Source organism: Peromyscus leucopus, chromosome 16_21 (genome assembly GCF_004664715.2).
Source record: "Peromyscus leucopus breed LL Stock chromosome 16_21, UCI_PerLeu_2.1, whole genome shotgun sequence".
Taxonomy (NCBI): Eukaryota; Metazoa; Chordata; class Mammalia; order Rodentia; family Cricetidae; genus Peromyscus; species Peromyscus leucopus.
In genome coordinates, this window is record NC_051084.1 from 17442105 (window position 1) to 17464239 (window position 22135).

Sequence of the window (22135 nt, forward strand, 5' to 3'; positions counted from 1 at the left end):
CATGTGGGTGCATGCATGCTCACACACACACACACACACACACACACACACACACACACACACATACACACACACTACAGAAATGTAAAATAAATTAAAAATTTTAACTGCAAAATGTAGTGTGTTCTATGTATGGTTTCCCCTGACTATCCATCTATTCCAGACTGGTCACCAGTCTGAGGCTGGAGGGACAATGGAGGCCAAGGATAGCTATGGATGTGGCCTAACACAATATTAGAATTTTAAATCAGCATGAGAGGTGGTTTACAATTTTGTTTTTAATTTGCAGGCAGAGTTGTTGAAGGTGACAACATTGCTTTGAAATGTCAAAGGGTTACAGCCCTGATTGTAGATGTCCTCATCTACAAACTGGCATTGGCACAGGCCTGGCTGACTCTGTGTGTAGCCTCTGGATCTCAGACCTCAGGAAAGAATGAGCATCAGATACTCAAATTTCGAGGCGGTGAAGTGGAGAAAGGGGCAGTCAGGGTGCTGGGCACCGCCTTAGACCTGCATCTCAAGCAGGGTATGGTCAGATGTTTTCCAAAGGCCTGTTGATGAAGTTTGACTACTTCCAATCGTGTCCTTTTACAAAGTGCCACGATGAAGAGCCTTGTGTTTAGTGTTTGGGGTATTCCACTGTCTTCTCTGCTCAGGGAAAGAGGTGTGTGTAGGGCGTGTAGGGTGTGTATGGTGCCCGAGGAGGCCCAAGCTTCATTTCTGCCACTTGCATCTCATTCAGTCATGAGGCATAGGTGGGAAGAGATTGAGGAACCCACAGTGGAGCAGCCCTAGGGGCTCAGGGTGATAGAGGAGTGGACAGCTAGGAGCCCCACAATGGGGAAGACCTGTCTGTCAAAAGAGGTTTGGAAGGTGTAGATGTGTTTCTTAGTGATGGCATCATAAAAGGTGACTTCTCCACGGTCATAATCCACGAAGACGCCCACTTTCTTAACACGGGTGCAGTGATTCTCCAGGGTTTTGCAGTTGGTGAACGGCTGACATCCAGAGGAGGAGATTCGTAGTGCCCACAAGCAGCTCTGAGCACTGGAGTTCTGACTCTGAGACTTCAGAGCCAACTCATTGGCCACGCCCACCATGCCAGCCACACCTGATGGCCCCTGGATTTCCACCTCCCACACCCTACAGCCTGAGGAGAGGCTTGGGAAACCCCTTGCACAGTAGAAAGGGTAGAATGGTCGAGGTTTTGCCTCCTTATTCGAAGTGCCTCCCGTGAGGTATAAAGTCGCTTTCTTTAGATCCTGAGAAAAGGTGAGGCTTTGGTCAGCTGAGGCTGTGTCCAGGGTTGTAAGGACTGTGGGAAGACAAAGAGTAAAGAAGGATAGCTTCAGGTCAAGTCCTCCAGTACCCTGCTTTTGAGCTTCTCATGATGCAGCTAGAGGGAGAATTTCTCCATGTCCTCAGAGAAGTCCTGACTCCTGCCTGTTTGTTTTGGTTTTCTGAAATGGGGTCTCATGTAACCCAAGCAGGACTGGAACTCACTGTGTAGCTGAGGATGATCTAGAACTTCTCATCCTTCAGGCTGCACCTCTCTAGTGCTCAAATTATAGATGTGGGTCACCATGCCCATGCTCTCTACATCACCTCTCTCCAGTACCTCTCCCTACTCTCTATCCCCAGGCCTCAACCTTAACCCCTAATTTTATGAGGTGATGTTCTGTGGGCGCAGAGGAAAGTTCCCCCAGTCCACATGGTGGTGGAATCATTTCAGAAAGTGGCCTTGACCCAAGGTCATAACACCCTGGACAATCTGGATCTTATAACAATGAGGCCATGTCTTTGCTGGGGATTATGCTCATTGTTAATAAAAAAATAAAAACTGATGGGCTGATAGCAGGGCAAGAAGAGCTTGGGCAAGACAGCCTGACACAGAGAGAATGATGTGAGGAGGAAGGGCAGAGTCAGGAGAGACATGGGAGCTGCTAACTAGCTGCCCAGGAAGCAAGACATGCTAGGAGACAGGTAAAGCCATGAACCATGTGGCAATACCTAGATTAATAGAAATGGGTTCATTTAAGTTTGAAGAGCTGGTTAGTAACAAGCCTGAGCTATTGGCTGAGCATTTTTAATTAATATAAACCTCTATGTGGTAATTTGGGAAGTGGCTGCCCATTATTTGGGAGCAGGCAGGTGGAACAGGAAATGTCCATTTACATATGGTGCCCAACATGGGGTGTACATCCACACAAAGCCTAAAAAAGCTCAAAGGGGGAGGGGTGTTCTATACACACAGAAATGGAGTCAAGAACAGCCTCCTGTTTTGTATCTCTCATGTGGGCTGCAGTACACAGATGCATTCCCTGGCCATAGTGTGCAGTCTTGAATGAATGGCATGGGGTGTTCTGCAGTCTCTCACACAGGACACAGTACAGAGAGGCTTCTCCCAGCTGCTGCCTGCAGGCTTGAAAGCGCCACCAACACGCTATGTGGTGGGTTTAGGGTTTTTGCTCATGCAGACAGAAAGGGTTAGAGATAGTAAGGACAGATCCAGACCAAAAAAAGCCTCTAAATGGATCACAGTATATTTAAAAATGTACATAAGGGTGGGAGAGAGAAGAAAAAGATTTATACAGTCATAGATTTAAAAAAAAGTTTAAAAATAAAGTCCTTAAAAAAGTAATAGAATGGAAAATACACAGAGAGTCTCCATACTGTATGTTATTGTGTTATCTTTGGATTTTTGGCTGTTAAAAGACTGATTTATGAAAACTGATAGATTAAACCAACCTATATATTTTAAAAATATATTGACTTCAAATTAAATTTTGAAGGTGTGTTACTTTGAGGCAGAGGTTATATTTTTATTTCCATAGGAAATGAGAGGCTATGGATTCATTCTGGGCTAAAGAAAATGCTTGACTGAGGAAGACCCTTGAAATATTGACTACAGACATGGGAAAATAAACCTAACAAAATTACAAGATGCCTGCTAAGATTTGCACAACAGTATGTTTTACCTGTTCAAACACATAAAAAAAAAATCATCATTGGCTCACTTGTGCACAATGCGTAGCCTATACTTATATTAATACAGATATGTATGTTAACTTTAAAAGTTTATGTCTTGGAAACAGACACCAATAAAATTGGCCCAGATGATCCAATATCCAAAACAGCTTCAAGGCTGCTGACTGAGATGATCCAGCCTCACAGAATACTCCAGCCAAGACTTAACAATTATCCTGATTTTTCCCCATCATTTCTAGATCATACCCTCCTTTCTTCTTTCAGGAAGAGATTTCTGAATTTGATTTTTTTTTTTGTTTAGTCCTTTTTTTTTCTATGACCAATAACAATTTGTAACAACCCCCCTTAAATGAAAACAAACATTTATAACCAATATTTTGGGAGTGCGGGTGTAGTTTTTTAAACTACTTCCTGCTGATTGGGGCTACCAGTTATTTGGGAGCAGGCAGATGAAACAGGAGATGTCTTTTTACATGTCTTCTCCATTTCCCATTTCTCATATGGTAAACAATTGAGGTCAAGGTTTAGCCTGATTTTCTAAAACTGGAACCAGGAGGCGACTCAGGTGTCCCCAAGCCTGACACTTGATTTCAATCCAGAAACACACAGGGTGAAAGACTGACTCCCCCAAGTTGTCCTTTGACCTCCACACATAGGCACACACACACACACACACACACACACACACACACACACAGAGAGGGGGGGGGACACACATATTAGAATGGAATCCCTCAAACACAGAAGAACAGGAAGAAGTGGATATTCAGAGCCCCTTGCTCTGACCCCACCCTTGTATTATGGCTCAGGCATTGAATGGCAGTTTATCAAAGCTATGAAAGTCTTCATCTGTCCTATTCAAAGGCTCGAGCAGCAGTGATCCTGGCTCTGCTAAGGTTTAGAAAGGGGTCTCACTCTAGCTCTTCATTTGTTGCTCCATCTCGGCCTTCGCTATAATGCTAGTTCTCCTTGGTTGGTGTGGGGGTTGGGGATTGCTGGTGGATGTGGGAGTGTGTGTTAGAGTGAGTGGTAGGGGTCACTGGGGTAGGCTAGTGGCATGATCCAAGCAGGCCTTACCCATCTCTGATTCCCAGTCCTGGGAGACAGGGGGATGGGGACGATGACCCCAGAGGAAGACAGTGGTAGGAACTTCTATGGCCTGCCAGGGGGCATCAGAGTCAAAGCAATTAGAAGACCAGGACTGGGTGAGAATAACCACCATCCTTCTGTTTTGTTGGAGGTGCTCATTGCCAAACACGGTGGTGCATACTTCTAATTCCAGCACTTGGGAAGCTGAGGCAGGAGAACTACCATGAGTTGACACATAGTCTGGGCTACATGAAATTCTGTCTCAAAAACAAAACAAAACAAAAGAAAAGGCAGTGGAGATAGGTTGGCTGTGCAAGCACGAGTTCCTGAGCTGTGATCCCCAGCACCTGGGGAAACGCTGGCTGTGGCCACAGCACACCTGTAACCCCGTGCTGAGAAGTCAGAGGTGGTTGGATGGGCGTAAGCCTCGGCAGCAAGACAGTCTAAGCTCTCTAGTGGGCTTGAGGTTCAGTGAGAGATCTTATCCATGAAACTGAGGAAGAATGTGAACAAAGAAGGTGCTCAAGTCTAGCTTCCATGAGTGTACACACACACACACACACACACACACACACACACACACACACACACACACGTCAGAGGGAGAGAAAAAGGAAGATAAATGACTTGTGAGATGGCTTGGCAGATGCAGATGCTGACTGCCCAAGCCCAGAACTCACATAAAAAACTCACGTAAGGCGAGAACAGTCTTCACAAAATAGTCCTCTGACCTCCACTCTGTGGCCCTCAGCTCTACTGTGCATCAGTATGCAAACACAATAATAACCAAGAAAAAAAATTTAAGGAAAAAAGGGAGGGAGGGAGAAGGAAAGGGAGCCGCCCACAGCTCTCTTCAGTAAGGAATCTGCTGACTCTGTCACCTAGAGGTTGTCAGTGTGCACAGAGCTCAGGCTCACAACCAGCTCCTCCTCCAGGAACATAGAGTAAGGGGCCCAGCTTTGCTCCGCTGAAGGTGTTGTTGCCCCACAAAGCAGGCCTCAAAGTGGAAGGGGATAGAATAGGTCTAGGCATTAGATGGCTCTAGTTTTATCAATTCATTGCCATTTCAGGGACAGGAAAGGAGAAAAGAGAGGTCAGTAGGGCATCAGGCACTGCTGAGCTCCAGATGCAGCAAGCAGTAGGGTCATAGACCAAGCAGCAAAGTACACCTGCACATTGGGGTCCCCTGTCAGGGGCTAGGCCTTTCCCAGGGAAGGTGCAGTTTGGGAAGCAGAAGAGGTAGATGCCTGCCCCTCACTCTGTGTCTACCCATCTCTGGCACCTGAAGTCTACGCGGTTCCACAGCCCTTTCTGTGGTCCCTGCTGAGGTGAGTCTTACTCATCTTTGTGATCTCTCTCTTTGTTCCTGTGTCTCTCAGGGGAGCTGAGAGCAATTACTCATGCAGGATGTTCTGCATGTTAGGTAGCTCTTCCTGGGGTCTGGTCTCTAACTTTCTTCTGCTGTATCAGAGCTGTGAGTGGACAGAACGTTTTTTTGACCTGCAGACCCAGAGGTCCCTTGTTTCCCTTCAGGAAGACCAGTGTGCCAGGCAGGAATCCTACCTGAGGTGGGCAAATCTGAATAATTCTTCTGTAACAGGTGCCCTAGGAATTGGAGGGAGAAAACAAATTTTAGGTTGATAACAAGAGGTTATAGACTGAAAGTCATATTGGCAATGGGCCGCTGAACCAGGCTTTTATCCTGACTACCCTCATAGCTGAGCCATTTCAGATGACATCATTACAGGCTGTTGTCTCAGTGCGTTTCCACACCTCAGCTTTGTTGAGCTGGCTGGGCCCAGTAGGTCAGCTCCAGCTACAGACTGAGCTGCCTCCCCCTGAGTCTTGTGCAGCAAAGAAATACATTTATAAATTTCCATTCATTAGTGGGGGTGTCACTTTGATTACCTAAATGTAAAATAATAAAACACTGCTATAAGCTTATTCTTCATTGATGTTCACACACACTGGACCTTCCTCCCTCAATCTCCCATTAAAGAGAGAATCCCCCCCTTTGTATTCCTCGCTTTCCCCAAACAGCAGTATCAGCAGCACACTTACATCTCTCCTTTTCCTTTATATTCAGGCTTTGGAGGAATGCACTCTTATCTTTCTTCCCCTCAGTCTTCAGGTTGTCTGTGAGGAGAGAGTGAAGGAGATGGAGGGTCCACAGAGGTTAAACAGGCAACCAGGACCACACAGAGAGGCACTGACTGAAGATACAGGGAGATGTGGTGCTGGGATTTCTCATAGGAAGCGGTGGCCTAGGGTCTCTCTGCAGTGGCTCTCCAGCACAGCTCAGTCCAGAACAAACGTATTAGGAACCACAAACATGAGCCACTGAATTTTGAGTTTTCTAGATGACATTTAGAAAACATGAACGGCCAGGGCGTGCTGACACTCAGGGAGCTGAGGCAGTAGGATGGCAACTTTTAGACTAGTCCACAGTACGTAGTGAGTTCCAGAGTCTGGGATAGTTATGCAGTGTCTCAAGAAAAGAAAAACGGGGGCTGGAGGAGGCTCAGAGGTTAAAAGCACCAGTGGACCCAGCTGAGTTCCCGGCACCCACTGAAACTCCAACCCCAGGGGATCTGACCCCTCTGCTGACCTCCGTGGTCAGGCATACACGTGATACATGCACACCAAACACCCACACAAGTAAAATAAATAAATAAAACTCTTTAAAAGAAATGAATTTAAATAATGTATTTTCTTTAGCTCAGAATGTTCAAAGGTACTGTCATTTCAGCATGTAGAATAAAGGTTTAGTGCTACCTGGGCACAATGCTGGATGCCGGAGTCCCAGCTACTCAGAAGGCCCAAGTGGGAAGATCATTGAGCGCTTCCATAAGAGACTACCCCGGGCAACACAGTGAGATTTTTGTCTCAAAAATTTTATTGCTATATTTCTGTTTGTCTTTGTTTTCATTGCTGTATTTTAAGTAGTATTTTAATATTAAGTCTTTCAGAGTCAATGTGTATTCTTTACCTACACTATGTGTAAATGTATTCTGGTGCCCAGGGGTCCACGTGGCCAGCAGCAACCAAACTGGGAACATACTTGTAGCCCATGTTCACTACCCAGTGAACAAGGAAAAATTCTGAGATAAGAAGTGCTTTGGCTCTGGGGATGTAGCTCATATTGCAGAGTGCTTGTCAAGCACACAAAGTCCCCCCAGTCCATCCTCAGCATGAAACCTGTTACAACATAGCATGAGAAATTTCTGGATAAGGATGCTTTGAAAGTACTCAGCATTCAGCCTGATTTCCGACAGGCTTAGGGGCTGGCAGCAGTCAGTTCAGGCAATGTCTGGGGTGATGGAAAGCATCCTGAGGCAGGTAAGCACAGGAGGTGACAGCCACACCTCACCTTTTAACTCCTTCAGGCTTTCTGTGATGGACGCATGTCTTACGTTTGCTTCACTGATTTTTTTCTCCAGGTCTGCAGGTAGTGGGGTTGGTTTGAGAAACTGAAATTCCTTACTCCTGTGAAGATATGTTGGTCTGGGCTGTAGGTTCAGGGACTAGAGTGTGGGCAGGAAGGGCCTGTGAGATGGTACCTGGGGTGGAGGCAGAGTGAGAAATACAGTCTAGAGCCAGGGAGCTGAGTGTCCGGGGGCCAAGATGGGAATATGGGACTGACACTCAGACGTGAGGAAATATGGAAATGAAGATGGGAGATGGCTACAGAGAAGAGAGAAGGGAAAGGGGGTAGGGAGGTAGAGTAGGAAACCCAGGATTCACCCACTTGATCAAGACAAATTGCAGGGGGAGCTGGGAAAGAAAAGACTGCTGTAAAGCTGGGTACTGGTGGAAACACACGCTTGGTCTTCCCCACCAAGTTTACAGTCAAGTTATGGGGGGATGCAAACATATTTGGATATACGTTGAATATCGTATGTGTGAGTGAACAGAAAGCACAGTGCAGTCAGGATGCCCATCATACCTGCTCAGGGTGTCTTTGATGTTCTGGAAGAGAAAGAGAGAACAACATCAGAGCTTGCCTGAGTCAAGAACAGGTTCAGACTCTCTCTCTCCCCGCCCGTGTGTGTGTGTGTGTGTGTGTGTGTGTGTGTGTGGTGTGTGTTTCTATCTCTCTCTCTTTTCTCCGCCCGCTCGTGTGTGTGTGTGTGTGTGTGTGTGTGTGTGTGTTTCTGTCTCTCTCTCTCCATCCATTCTGAACTGCTACCCCCAAAACTCCTGATAGAGTTGGGACAGTGTTTAAACCTCAGGAGGAACCAAGTGAGGAAGTGAGGAGAGAAGAAAGAGGGACATTTGGGAGACGGATGTTGCCTCTGACATGGAACCAGGGAGCTCAACTTGGCAGTGTAGGGACAAAGGTGGGGGCTCTCCATGGTGACTTTTTAAAGACAAACAAAACAAACAAACAAACCCCAGAAGCCAGGCGTGTTGGTCCCAGCACTTGGGTGGGCTCTTATTCCCCCCTCTCAATCCCCCCCCAACCATTTTGTATACCTTGGGCTGTCTCAAATTCTCTGTGTAGCCAAGAACAGAACATTTACTGCTTCTTCTGTATCTGACCCCTGAATGCCGAGATGACAGACAGGACTGCACTATCACATCTGTCCTCCCAACATTAATTTTTACTATTTTAAATCTAAATTTAAAAACTGAAGCATTGTAAATACTCTTTCAGTTAAATACAACTTTATTGATTTAGTAGGACTAACTACATTTTACCTCAACAACTGATGATTTAGCATCTACATTGAGATGTGTAAAAATAAACTAAAGTTCAAAGAGTAAGAACAAACAAACACTGAAGAATGTGAAATAGCCCATAAATATGTTTAAAGAGGCTGAAATGACTACATTTGGAATACTGGATTAAATAAAATGTTTAAAGTGTTTTTTTTTTTTTTTTTTTTTTTGGTTTTTCGAGACAGGGTTTCTCTGTGTAGCTTTGCGCCTTTCCTGGAACTCACTTGGTAGCCCAGACTGGCCTCAAACTCACAGAGATCCGCCTGCCTCTGCCTCCCAAGTGCTGGGATTAAAGGCATGCGCCACCACCGCCCGGCTAAAGTGTTTTTATTAAAATTACTTTTATCTGATTTTTTTTTCCTACTTGGCCTGGAATTCCATATGTAGACCAGGCTGACCTTGAACTCACAGATAACTGCCTAGCTCTGCCACCGAAGTGCTGGGATTAAAGGTGTACCACTATATCTGATTCTTTTTTCCCTTTTTAATGTACCTACTAGAAATATAGCTTGAAATATATTTCTTTTTATTGTGTTTTTAAAAGATTTATTAGTTTTAAGAATAATATTTAAAAATCTTTTATTATTTTTAATTTTTATTATTTATGTATATTTTTTATGTATGAGTGCTCTGTCTGCATGTATGCCTGCAGGCCAGAGGAGGGCATCAGATCGCATTTCAGATGGTTGTGAGCTGCCATGCATTTGCTGGGAAATGAACTCAGGAACTCTGGAAGAGCAAACAGTGCTCTTAACTGATGAGCCATCTCTCTAGTCTTATTTTATTATTTTTTTAATTGCGTATATATGTGTGTCTATGTGTGGGTATGCACATGTGAGTGCAGGTATCCTAGAAGGCCAGATCTATCATATCTGCTAGAGCTGGAGTTACGGGAAGAAGCCAGAGGAAAACTCGTGGGAATTGGCCCTGCTCTCCTACCATGTGGGTCTTGGGTATTAGTAGCAAGTGCCTTTCCACAGTGAATCTGAGATATACTTCTAAGCAACATATGTGTCCTACATTACAGTTCTAAACTGCAAAGGATGAGGTAGAAAGACCAGAAATTCAATGTAACCCTTGTTTCCATAACACACTCCAGACTGCCTGGGCTGCATGAGATCCTGTCTCAAAGAACAACAACAAAAAGCTATAAATTTTCTGTGGCTCTCTTTCTTTTTCTTTTCCTTCCTTCTTTTCTTCTTGGCATGCACATGCACGATCGTGTGTGTGTGTGTGTGTGTGTGTGTGTGTCCAGGCTGTCCTTGAACTCTAGTGATCTAGGGAATCCTTCTACCTCTGGAGTACTAGAATTACAGGGGCTTTGGTTAGGACAGTGGTTCTCAACCTTCCTAATGCTGCTGACCTTTAATACAGTTCCTTATGTTGTGGTGACCCCCAACCATAAAATTATTTTCATTGCTACATCATAACTATAAATTTGCTACTCTTATGAACTGGAATGTAAATATCTGATATTTTTGATGGTTTTAGGTGGCCCCTGTGAAAGAAGGGTCTGTGGACCCCCACAGGGATCAAGACCCACAGGTTGAGAACTGCTGGGTTAGGTGAAAAACAGCAGCAGTTGGTGGATTAGTTCAGGAAGGCAATACAAAGTAATAAAAGAAAAAGTGTACCTCATACATGAGGCTTATTAGGAGAAAGAGTGTGGTGAGCACTGGCCTTGGGGTGCAAGGGCATTAGAGAGGAACAGTATCTTAGGTCAGAGACAACATGAATGGAGCTTGTGGGGAACGACAGGCTTCCCTTTAAAACCTGCAGAGGAGCTTTATCAAAAGTGATGGCTTAAAGTGAGAAAGATAAGGGTCAGGGCCATGGATCTGATGATGGGATTGATGGGAGTCTCAGAGAAATCCCCAAAGAAAGGAAAGTATCTGACTTTCATGTCCTTTTAGGGAGTAGTAGGGGTTCTCACAATTTAGTTTTGGGAGAAAAGGGCATTAAAGAGCCAGATATTAGGAGCTGTTAGGCCACAGTATAATACAGATTCTTAAGTCTCTTTCAGAGAGAGAGAGAAAGAGAGAGAGAGAGAGAGAGAGAGAGAGAGAGAGAGAGAGAGAGAGAGAGAAGAGAGAGAATCTGGAGACTCTTTTCTCAAAGGACTCACCTCCAGTAGCTCCAAGGATGGCATTTGCAACTTATTCTTCAGGGACTTTGAGAGTTTCCTGAGGGAGGTCAGCTGCTCATTAGTCACAGCGACATACTGTTCCAGCTGCTTGGCTCCCTCCTGCTCCAGCCAGCCCATCCTGGACAGGAGGAAACTCTCTTCCTCTTCCAGTCCCTGGCGCAGGTGCTTGAATTCCTCAAGGATCTTTAGTTTCTCGAGATGCACTTGAGCCTGGGGACAAGGGAAGGGATGCAGAGATGAGGTGGGCATGAAAGGGGTCCTCCAAGCTTCCTTTAAGCCCATAATTCACTTTATTTATTTATTTATTTATTTATTTATTTGTAAAGTCTCCCTATATAGCCCTGGCTAGCCACAAATCCACTAAGCACAACAGGTTGGCCTTGAATTCATGAGATCCACCTGCCTCTGCCTCCTAAATGCTGGGATTAAGGGCATGTACCACCTTGCACCATTCACTTTTAAGAGTATTTAAAGATAACACTGAGACCAGTTAAGAACAGCTTCCTAGGGCATACCTGTGGGAAAGGGCGGGCAAGGAGATCAAAGCACTTCCTGCATTCACAGATTTAGGCTCAGTGACTTTTCCCCCCTCATTTTACCTTCAAGGACATCAGCCACATATGTTGGTACACAGCTATGCAATCTTAGCACTTGGAAAGTGCAAACAGGAGATTCAGGATGCCAAGGCCACCCTCCATTCAAGGCCAGCCTCCATTCAAGGCCAGCCTCCATCCAAGGCCAGCCTCCATCCAAGGCCAGCCTCCATCCAAGGCCAGCCTGGACTACCTGAGCCACTCTCTCAACAAACAACATCACCATCAAAAACCCAGGATGAGGTTGTAGTTCAGATGATAGAGTGCTTGCTTAGCATGCATGTAGCCCTGGGTCCCATCTTCAGCATAATCTGGGCATGCTGCTATAGCCCTGTAATTCCAGTACTATGAGAAAGACAAAAGGATCAGAAGCTCAAGACTATTCTTTTCTACATAACAATTTCTAGCTTATGCTACATAAGATACTGTGTCTAGGAGCTGGAGATATGGCTCAGTAAAGGACTTTGTTGCTCTTGCAAAGGACTTAGATTCAATTCCCAGAAGGCACATGGTAGCTCACAACCATCCTAACTCCAATTCCAGGAATCGAATGTCCTCTTCTGATCTCCATGGATACCAAGCATGCACCTGGTATGCACACATACATGTAGGCAAAGCATTCATTCACATAAAATTAAATCTCAAAAATAAAGATTCTTAAATGTCAATGGAGGGAGAAAATAAACAAAAGAAAAAAGATAGAGAGAAGGAAAGAAAGAGAGCAAGAGAGAAAGAAAGAAAAAGAGAGAGAGAGAAATAAAGAGAGGGAGGGAGGGAGAAAGGGAGGAAGGGAGAGAGGGAGGGAGGAAGGAAGGAAGGCTTTTCATCCTAACTGCCTTCATACTGAATTTTCTGTGGATGTACCAAAAATAAACCAATCAAACCAGCAGGACCTGGAGAGATGGCTCAGGGCTTAAGAATGCTTACTGCTCTTCCAGAGGACCTGAATTCAGTTCCCAGCACCTACGAAGAGCAGTTCACAAATGCCTGTAACTCCAGTTCTTCTGATCTCCACCAGTATTTGCACACACATGGCTTTCACTCACACAGACACACACATATACACATAAATAAAAATAATAAAAAAAAACCAAAAAAGAAAAAAGCAAGCAAAATCAGGTAGAGACGTTTGGTGGTGTCATGGTCTCTGTCTTTTCTTACGGTGTAATCAGTCTCTAGTGAAAAAGGGCTTGGGTGAGGCAGTGTGTGGGTGGTCCTCACAAAGCTGCTGTGGGTGGAGGAGCAGAAGACCTCCTGGTTCACCGGGTGCAGCACCCAGGCAGGTCAGTACAGTTCAGGGGCACTGCTCAGGCACCACACCCTCTGCTCTGCCCCTCGCCACCAGGCCAGCAGGACTTTGATCCAGTTTGGGATATAAGGAACGCTAGGAGTTTCAACAGAGATGCCTTGACTTCCTCAGAAGTGTTTGGAATGAATATTTCTTACCCTGAACACCTGGATTGCCCCTTCACCTCGCTTTTTCTCTTCAGTTATTCCCTTGTCCTTTTGACCCAAATCCTGGACCTGTGACTCAATCTGCGCCTGTGGGAAGAGGATGCTTCAGTTAGGCTCTGCCTCTGGGGAGGCAGGGAAGATGTCCCCGGATATCATTATTAGCATCCCCCCTTTCTTTCCCAGCGATTAAACCAATTTTCTCCTTGTACTATGTGGTCCTGAAGGTCAAAATCAGGTCCTCAGACCTGGTGGCAGGTGCCTTTACCCTCTGAGTTATCTCCACTGCCCCCAAAGTACTATTTTGATTCTTCTTGTTGCCTTGGTTACAGTCCGGCATTTCCCAGAACTTGTCTCTTTCAGCCCACTAGGTCTGGCTAAAAAGTGCCAATTCAAGTGCCAAGAGTGCAGCGGTGGGTGCCAACCAGCTGGAGCAGGCAGCAGCTTCCACGCCCCCAGGTGCCTACCTTGTAGTTCTGGGCAGCCTCATCTATCAAGGTGATATCGTGGGATTTGTGGTCCTTGGTGTCACGACACACCACACAGAGGAGCGCCATGTCCTTCTCACAGAAGTAATGGAGCTTTTCCTTATGAATCCGACATCTTGGCTCGCCTCCTTCTGGTTGGAGCTCAGCAGGATCCATAGCCTGGATTTTTTCTGCAAGACTAGCCAACAGCTTATTGGGCCGGAACGTATCCTTACTCACGGGGAGTTTGCAGAGAGGACAATAGAGTTTTTCTGCAGTTTTCGCAACCTGATTGATGCATTGCAGGCAGAAGTTGTGCCCACAGTCAATGGTGACAGGATCCCGTAGAATTTCCATGCAGATGGGGCAGGTCACATCCTCCTGTAGTTCGCTGGCCAGCCGTTGGCCTGCCATGATGGCGCAAAGGGGCTAATTTGATATCTGAAAGCCCAGAAGTCTGAGTCAAACACTGGTGCTGGGAAGAGAAAATGAAACAGGAAGCAGAGGTTAAAGAGTCTCTCAGCTGAAGACTCAAGAAGGACAAATGAAGAGGGGGTTAAGTAAACCAACGACTGAAAAGAGCAAAACTTAAATGGGGAATATTGTCCAGAGAAGAAAACAGATGGCCAGTCCTACCTCACTGTCTCCCAGGAACAAATAGATACTGTGAGTTCATGCTTCCTATAAAGTAGAGTGTGGCTTCCTGGACCTTGAACTAATTAAACATATCTTTCCAAAGCAGTTGTCTGAGAACAAAAGTACAGAGTGTCAGAGTCCACTCACCTGCAGGTAGGGAGTGGAGCTGCTGCTAACTGGCTGCTCCAGGAGGGTGTGCTACCACCATGGACATCTCTCACCTCCCCCACCTGTCTTCTGGTGGGTTTCCCTCCCTGTCTCTGAGCCATCCTCTCTTCTGTTCCGACTTCTGGTTTCTTCCTCTGTCTCTGTACTTCTCAGACCCCGGCTTACCCGACCTGTTTCCTTTCTCTTGACTAGAAAAGCATCAGCCAGTGTCATCCATGTCCCTCCAGTAGCTCAGCACCTCGCTTCATGACCTTCCTCTAGCTCCTTTGTCCTCAGGAGTACAGTGCTTCTTCCTTCCTGTCCTCCCCACCCCCACCTCTCTAACAATCCAAACTGTTCATTTTTAAACTAATTAAAAAGTTCTAGGTTTATTTATTTTAATTTTATGTGCTCGAGTGTTTTGCCTGCATGTATGTATAATGCACAATGTGTATGACCAGTGCTTACAGAGGTAAAAGGGGATGTTGCCCCCCCTCATGGAAACTGGAGTTATAGCCCGTTGTGCGCAGACATGTGGGTGCTGGGGACTGAATCTAGATCCTGTGCAAGTGCCCTTAAACATCAAGCCGTATCTTCAACCACAATTTTTAAGTTAATTTTTAACCAATACAAAGTAATGGGTTCCATTATAAAACTTTCCTGCCTCCCTCCCTCTCCCCTCCCCCTCTCTCCCTCCCTCCCTCCAGTCCTCTCTTCTTTTCTCCTTCACTTTCTTCCTCTCTGGTGCTGACCTGAACTCAGGACCTTTCCCATGCTAGGCAAGCTCTCTTCCACTGAGCAACATTTCCAGCTCCTGTTAGGGCGATTTTAAAATGTCTGTCTTTGTACTTGGTTCTTATGCACCCCTCCCCCACCTCACACCCACTCATTCTCCCCACACTGTCTTCCTTTACATCAGCGCCTCCTGTATTTCATTACTCCCTCTCATTCCCACGACCCACTCCTTCCCTACTGCTCATGGTCTCCCAGACCACTGATTGCTATTTGATATTTAAATACTTTCATGTGTTCATTGATAATTTCATACATGTGTAATTTCATCTTGATCCACACCCCAAGCACTCATCTTACTTGCCACGGATCCTCCAATATGTCCCTGTCCCCCTCCCAATTCTATCCTCTTCTTCTCATATACCTTTTTTTTTTTTTTTTTTTGAGACAGGGTTTCTCTGTATAGCTCTGGCTGTCCTGGAGCTTGCTCTGTAAACCAGGTTGGCCTTGAACTCAAGTCCACCTGCCTCTGCCTACTGAGTGCTGGGATTAAAGGCATGCGCCACTACTACCCAGCTATTTATATGTTTAATAGTTGTTTATTTTTATGCATAGGAGTGTTTTGCCTGCATGCATGTATGGGCACCATGTTCATGCCTGGTTCCTGTGGAGGTTAGAAGACGGGGTAGGATATCCTGGAACTAGAATTACAAATGGTTGTGAGTCACCATGTAGGTGCTGGGAGCCAAGCCTGCGTCACCTGCAACAGGTGTTCTTAACCCTTGAGCCATCTCTCCAGCCCCCTATTTGTGTTTTATAGCACACAGTCCAGGTGGTGGGGGAAAACCACCCTGACTCCAGTTAGTACTGACCGTATGCAAATGATGTGGGCCCACCCACTGGAGCATGGCAGCTGCAGTTCCAGAACCCCAAAGGAAATGATTCTCCTTCCCCAGCAGGAATCGACACCCGCAGCTCCTCAGTGTGAGGTGGGGCCATGTGAGCCCTGTCCCTTCCAGGCTGGAATGTTGACCAGCCTGATCTTGTACAGGCAACCACAGCTGCTGGGTTCATGAGTGCAAGGCCATTACCAGGTCACACAAGGGTGTGGATGCTTTTGTGGCTGTAGCCCCAACAGTCATTCATTCTGATTTGCCAGGGACAGTCCTGGCTTTACTTCTGTCCTGTTATAAATATCAACGGCACTTCTTCTCGTTCTCAAAAATAGCCACCCGTAAGATAGTGGCCACCTTGATTATAGCAACTGCTGAAAGCCATACACTTTCAGAAATAACACCTCTTTCAGACCTGTCTGCTTCAATTTAAAGTTGAATTAAAGTAAATGTATGTGTAAGATTTTACAGATTTCATTCATACTCAGCTGTCAGATCTAGATGCAAAATTTATTTTTGTTTTTGTTTTGTTTTGTTTTTTGAGACAGGGTTTCTCTGTGTAGCTTTGCGCCTTTCCTGGAGCTCACTTGGTAGCCCAGGCTGGCCTCGAACTCACAGAGATCCGCCTGGCTCTGCCTCCCGAGTGCTGGGATTAAAGGCGTGCGCCACCACCACCCGGCACAAAATTTATTTTTAAATTAAATTATTTCTTTAATTTTAAAATTTTATCTTTAGAATGTATTACTATTAATAATTTTTTTGTGTATGGGTGTTTTGCTTGCATGTGTGTCAGTGAACCACATACAATACTCTTGACAGCCAGAAGAGGGCATCTGGAATTGGAGTTACAGATGGTTGTGAGCTGCCCCTTTGAGTGCTGGGAATCTAACCTGGTGCCCCTAGAAGAGCAGTAAATGCTCTAATCCATCTCTCTAGCTCCCAGAATTTAATTTTTAGTCGTTTTGTTTTGTTTGTATAGTGCTTTAAGAAACAGTGACTGCAGGAGGAGACCCACATGCCTGCCCAAGGAGAAAACATGGGCCTGCCCAACACGATTATGATGAGCAAATATATGGGAGAGAGAGAGAGAGAGAGAGAGAGAGAGAGAGAGAGAGAGAGAGAGAGACAGACAGACAGACAGACAGACAGAGACAGACAGAGAGAGACAGACAGACAGACACACACACACACACACACACACAGAGAGAGAGAGAGAGAGAGAGAGAGATTTTTTAAATAGACTTTTTTTCAGTTCCAAACAAAATAGTAACTTGTTGAATTAAAGCAGTGGTTCTCAACCTTCCTAATGCTATGCCCCTTTAACACAGTTCCTCATGCTGTGGTGACCCCCAACCATAACATTATTTCTGTTGCCACTAAAGTGGAAGTGTAATTTTATGGAGGAGCATTGTCTCAGTTCCTAAGATTGTCATAAATATGTGTTTTCCAATGGTCGTGACCCACAGGTTGAGAACAGCTAAATTAAACAATTTAATTTTAAATGAAGAAGACATAACTAGATTTTTAAAGGATTGATTGAAAGATGAGCTTCTTAAGCACATGGGAACTCTGAATTCTTCTTGTTGACTTATGACAAAATATTGTCACTGCCAAAGAAAATCTCACAATACACCTTTATAAGAGGGACTTTAAGTATATACACAGGTCGGTGACCTTCAGTACTTGATAAAGAATTTAAGGTGAGTCACTGCCCAAGAAAAGTTAAAATGCCCTGAAGTTTCATGTAAAAAAAACTCAGAACAGGGTCTGTAGAGAAACCGTCCTCTGAAAGGGTAGTATGCACTCTTAAGCACTGAACCATTTCGCAGCCCTGTTTTTATTTTATGAGACAGCATCAGGTGTAGTTTAGGACGACCTCCTCATCCTCCTGCCTCTACTTCTCAAGGGCTGGGATTGCGGGCATGTCTGTCTTGGTGCCATCTCTCCAGTTCAAAATGTTTTCTTATGCTTTATAATTTTCTATAAATTTTTCTTATAATTTTTGATGTCAGAATAACCTCCACTGAATTTATGTAAGAAATGTAGGAAGTAATTGTGGCCCGTGATATACACAGTCTTACACATTGCCCTGTACACTCCCGAAGAAGAGCCTTTTTGGCTAGACACTGATGAGACCAGAAGGATTTATTTATACACAAATTTATGTTGTCTGATGTCCCTACAGGTCCTCTGACTCTGCACTTTAGTCTCTGGTGTCAGGTGAGTTATCAGCAGGCAGAGGTATTCCGGGAAAGGCACTCCATGGAGTCAGCTGGCAATAACTGGAGCATACATGCACCAGAAACTTTAGTAAATGCAAGCCACACAAGCCCTCTTCAATTGCCTTTAGCCTGAGCCCCAAATGTCAGTCCTTACGAGAGAAAGCTTGGCAAAGGAGGGTTGGAGTGAATCAGCAAGGTTAGAATATATTTTGCAAATTCTACAAAAATCAGATGACCATGTGAACACCATCCAGGGCCTTGGGAAACACCAGTGCAAAAGTGAAGAGGTTGGCTGTGGATACCACACATGGTTGTAGTTTGCATCGGCCCTGCCGGGCTCCCGCTTCAGGCTGACTCCACTCTCGACCTTACCTCCCTCCTTCTCTGCACTTGCCAACTCCTTTCGACCCTTCTAGCTCATGCATTGCTCTATTTCAAGGAAGTGCACAATAGCACAGCCTCATGCTTTTGTTGACATAGGTGTGTCCAACAAATGAGACTGTCACACCCATCCCACACTCTAGTAACTACAGCCCAGATGTCCACACTCCTGGTGTGCTTTCCGGAAGTCCCCTAAGACTTAAATAAGAATTGTTTACCTGGTGAGTGACTAATTGCATTAATATGTTTTGGGTTGATTGGGTTTTTGTTTGTTTTTGTTACGTGATAACACTTAAAAATCTATTCTCAGCCAATTTGAAGAGACTGTGGTCACCACAGTGATGCACCGCAGCTTCCTGGTTGTCTCCCAAATGATGGGATCACAGGCATGAGCTATCATGCCCTGATCCATTTTGGTTTATTATTATTGCTTTGTTGTATTTGGAGAGTGTCCTGTGTAGCCCAGGCTGGCCTCCGACTCACTATATAACCAGGAATGGCCTTGGCCTTCTGTTCCTCCTGACTTTACCTCTGTTTTGGTGCTGGGATCACAGGCATGAGCCACCCAGCTCACGTTCAGTTTCTTACACTTCACTCTACTTGAGATCACTACTGAGTGTTTGAAGCTGCTTCCTCCAGGCCATTGGGTAGAATTCAGGGGCTCCTGCCAAGAGCTCTCCTTGTCTCCTGAGTCCCATGAGCTGTCTCATTTTTCTGGGATCCTTATGTTCAGACTTAGAGCCTCGAACATTTTCCGTGGTTTCCTTATGTGCCCTCTGGGCAGAGGATGGGGATCATCAAAGGACACAATTACAGAGCAGAGAGGGTTTTACACAGGCCCACTTTTCTCCTCAGTCCCCCTGCCTCTGCCCCTTTTGCACTTCTCCTGGGCACTTAAACAAAAACTGTCACAGTTCTGTCTCTCTCCATCTGTACATTTCAGAGTTACCTTTCTTCATCTGTGTGTGTGTGTGTGTGTGTGTGAGAGAGAGAGAGAGACAGAGACAGAGACAGAGACAGAGAGAGATACAGAAACAGAGAGACAGAGAGATGGGGGGAATATGAAGGAGGACAGGACAATGGCAGTAGCTTCCAGTCCTTAAGTGAGATTCTGAAGTCATGTCCTATCCTGGGAGGCAGCACCACCTACTGTCCGAATAGAAACATCTCTGAAACGTTGAGCTGAAGGAGCCACTCCATTGCTTCATTTTAGGCAGAGTTTCAGACAATTCGGGCTAGAATAATTTAGAATGTACACGGAACTTGAGCTGATACGATGACATCTAAGAATGCACATCTATGAAGTTGGTAAGGAGATCAAAACAGGAATCACGTGGGTTAGAGCGTAGGGGTCTTCCAGGCCCTGTGTGGGGTTAACTACAAGGAGAGTGAGTTCTGAACCTGGGCCTGCCTTGGCAGTTCACCTCACTGCAGCAGGAGGGAACGTAATGTGGTCCTCAGGTGAATTAAATCCTCTAGTCCCCTAGTTTCCCTGTATCAGAAAAGGGTTGGGAAACAGAAAGTCTTAAAGGATAGTTGCTTTGTTTAGTTTGACCAAACCAGAGAAAAGAAATACTCTTGTTCCCACCTTTTCAGAGGCACGCTTATAGTTCTACAGCCAAGACAAACATCCAGGGAATATACATATGCCTATTTAGTAGGAAATGAGGCTGGCAGAGCTGTGCGAATCTCTTTTTCTGACTGGCACAAAGCTTCATCCTTTCCCTCCCCCGGTGTGAGGCTCCTGGGAAAATGTTAATTCTTTGGGGTCTATTAGTCTGGTAGCCGGTGGGCAGGATACCCTGACTCTCCTCAGAGCATCTGGTCTCCCACCAGGGTCAAAGTCCCACGATGGTTAGAGGTGAGAAAAAGCCAGCAGCTAACATAGAGAATCCAAGGGGGACCACTGATGATCCAAAGTGTCAGTCATCAACGTACGTGTAAACTGATAAAATATCACAGGAATCCATTTATAATTGTCCAGACAAGTTAAAAAAATCTGAGTGATGGTGCTGGGGATGTAGTCAGCTGTGGAGTACTTGCCTGGCATACATGAAGCCCTGGGTTCCACCCCCAGCACGGGCGGGTCACGTCTGTAATCTCAAAACTTGGGAGGTGGAGGCAGGAGGATCAGAGGTCAAAAGTCATCCTCGGCTTCACAGAGAATTCAAGGCTAGCCTGGACTACATGAGACCCTGTCTCAACTGTGAACCTCCCACCCCCCCAAAGAGAGAGAAATGCTGCTTGCTGTGGTTGTTGTGAGGGTGACAAATCCATTTCATTTGTATTCTAACGACTTCCACATTTCTCTCACAGGACTGCAGACTAGGAAAGGAAGGCTTACGGTGCTCAACACGAGGACAGGTGTAAAGGGTATGAAGTGATGCAAAGATACAGCCCTGCCTCCCAGATGCAGAGTGGGCAGCAGCCTTCAGGAGGGGAGTGCAGCACTCACTGGGGCATCAGTGAAGAACACCTTTGGGTGTGTCAATGAAGATGTTTCCAGAGAGAAGACCTACCCTCAAGTGGGTGGTATTGTTCCGTGAGCTGGGACCCCAGACTAAAAGGGACAAGGGGAGAAAGTCAGCTGAGCACCACCAAGTGTCTCTTTCATTTTCATGATCCACCTGGGTGTGAGCAAGCAGCCTCGTGGTCCGGCTGCCACAGCTTCCAGCCACTCCTGCCTCCATGCCTTCTCCACCATGGACAGTAACCTCCAACTGTAAGCCCGAATAAACCCCTCTCCCTCGGTCACTTCTTGTCAGGTATTAGGTCAGAACAATGAGAAGAGTAACAAATACCTAATGGCATCCCTCGGGCACCACCACTGTTGAAGCTGAGACCATTAAGGACAGTGGTGAGGAATGTCCCCAGCATCACCCGGGTGCCATGGTCCTGTGACACAACCAGACTTCTGGTTCCACATATGTAGGGTTCTTGGGGCTCATTCTATAAGGCATTTCTCAGGTCCTGTGAGATCTGCTGAAAGACACCAAGACTTTCCTCTTCCCGTCAGCAAATGCGCCACACCCTGCAGCAAAGTCCATCTCACCGTTCAGTGAGCCCAGCTCATGGCTGTATTTTCCCGATAATTCAGTGCTGAAACAGGGTGAGTCTCTTCCCCTTCTCCCTATTTTTACTGACATGCGAGTATATATAACTGGCATAATTCAAGAAGAACTGCTCATCTGCTGGCCTTCTCCCTAGGTCTAGAGACCAAGAAAATGACCTGGAGTTGAAAAGGAGACATTTGAGGTAGGATAGTAAGAGAGCTATTTTGGGGAGGATGCTCAGACAAGAAGTGTGAGAAGGATCTGGAGGCACTTCCTTCTTTGGGTCATCCTTGGAAGTTGTTTGAAAAAAAGGGATAATGTAGCCTCAAATATTATTATATGCTCTGTCTGTCTGTCGGTCTCTCTTTCTCTCTCTGTGTGTGTTTCTCTGTCTCTGTCTGTTTCTCTGTCTCTGTCTCTCATTCTCACTCTATGTTTCTCTCTGTGTGTTTCTCTCTGTCTCTGTCTGTCTGTCTGTCTCTGTCATCTCTCTCTCCTGTTCTCTTTTAGCATGACATCACTGCAGTCTTGGAAAACTTGGTGGTTGATACAGACTCGCTGACAAGGTTCCACCGTAAGTGGTTGGGGGTATCACACGATAACAGTGAGCCCTG

At 45.7% G+C, this 22135-nt stretch overlaps 1 protein-coding gene across 1 annotated transcript; it reads right to left on the reverse strand.

The window, feature by feature from the left end:
• Positions 1-260: 260 nt before the first annotated feature.
• On the reverse strand, positions 261-14231 carry Trim31 (tripartite motif containing 31). The gene is made up of 9 exons (XM_037199932.1): positions 14094-14231; positions 13458-13932; positions 12985-13080; positions 10925-11155; positions 8024-8046; positions 7448-7563; positions 6139-6213; positions 5641-5682; positions 261-1315 (listed from the first exon to the last, which is right to left on the reverse strand). The coding sequence occupies exons 2-9, from the start codon at positions 13869-13871 to the stop codon at positions 792-794; spliced, it is 1521 nt and encodes a 506-aa protein (XP_037055827.1). The 5' UTR covers positions 13872-13932; positions 14094-14231; the 3' UTR covers positions 261-791.
• Positions 14232-22135: the final 7904 nt, after the last annotated feature.

Coding starts and splice junctions, on each gene's coding strand:
- Trim31 (XM_037199932.1), bottom strand. CDS start 13,871: ATGGCAGGCCAACGGCTGGCCAGCGAACTACAGGAGGATGTGACCTGC. Junction 13,081..13,457: donor AGGCTGCCCAGAACTACAAG/GTAGGCACCTGG, acceptor CTCTTCCCACAG/GCGCAGATTGAGTCACAGGT. Junction 6,214..7,447: donor AAGCCTGAAGGAGTTAAAAG/GTGAGGTGTGGC, acceptor CTCTCCTCACAG/ACAACCTGAAGACTGAGGGG.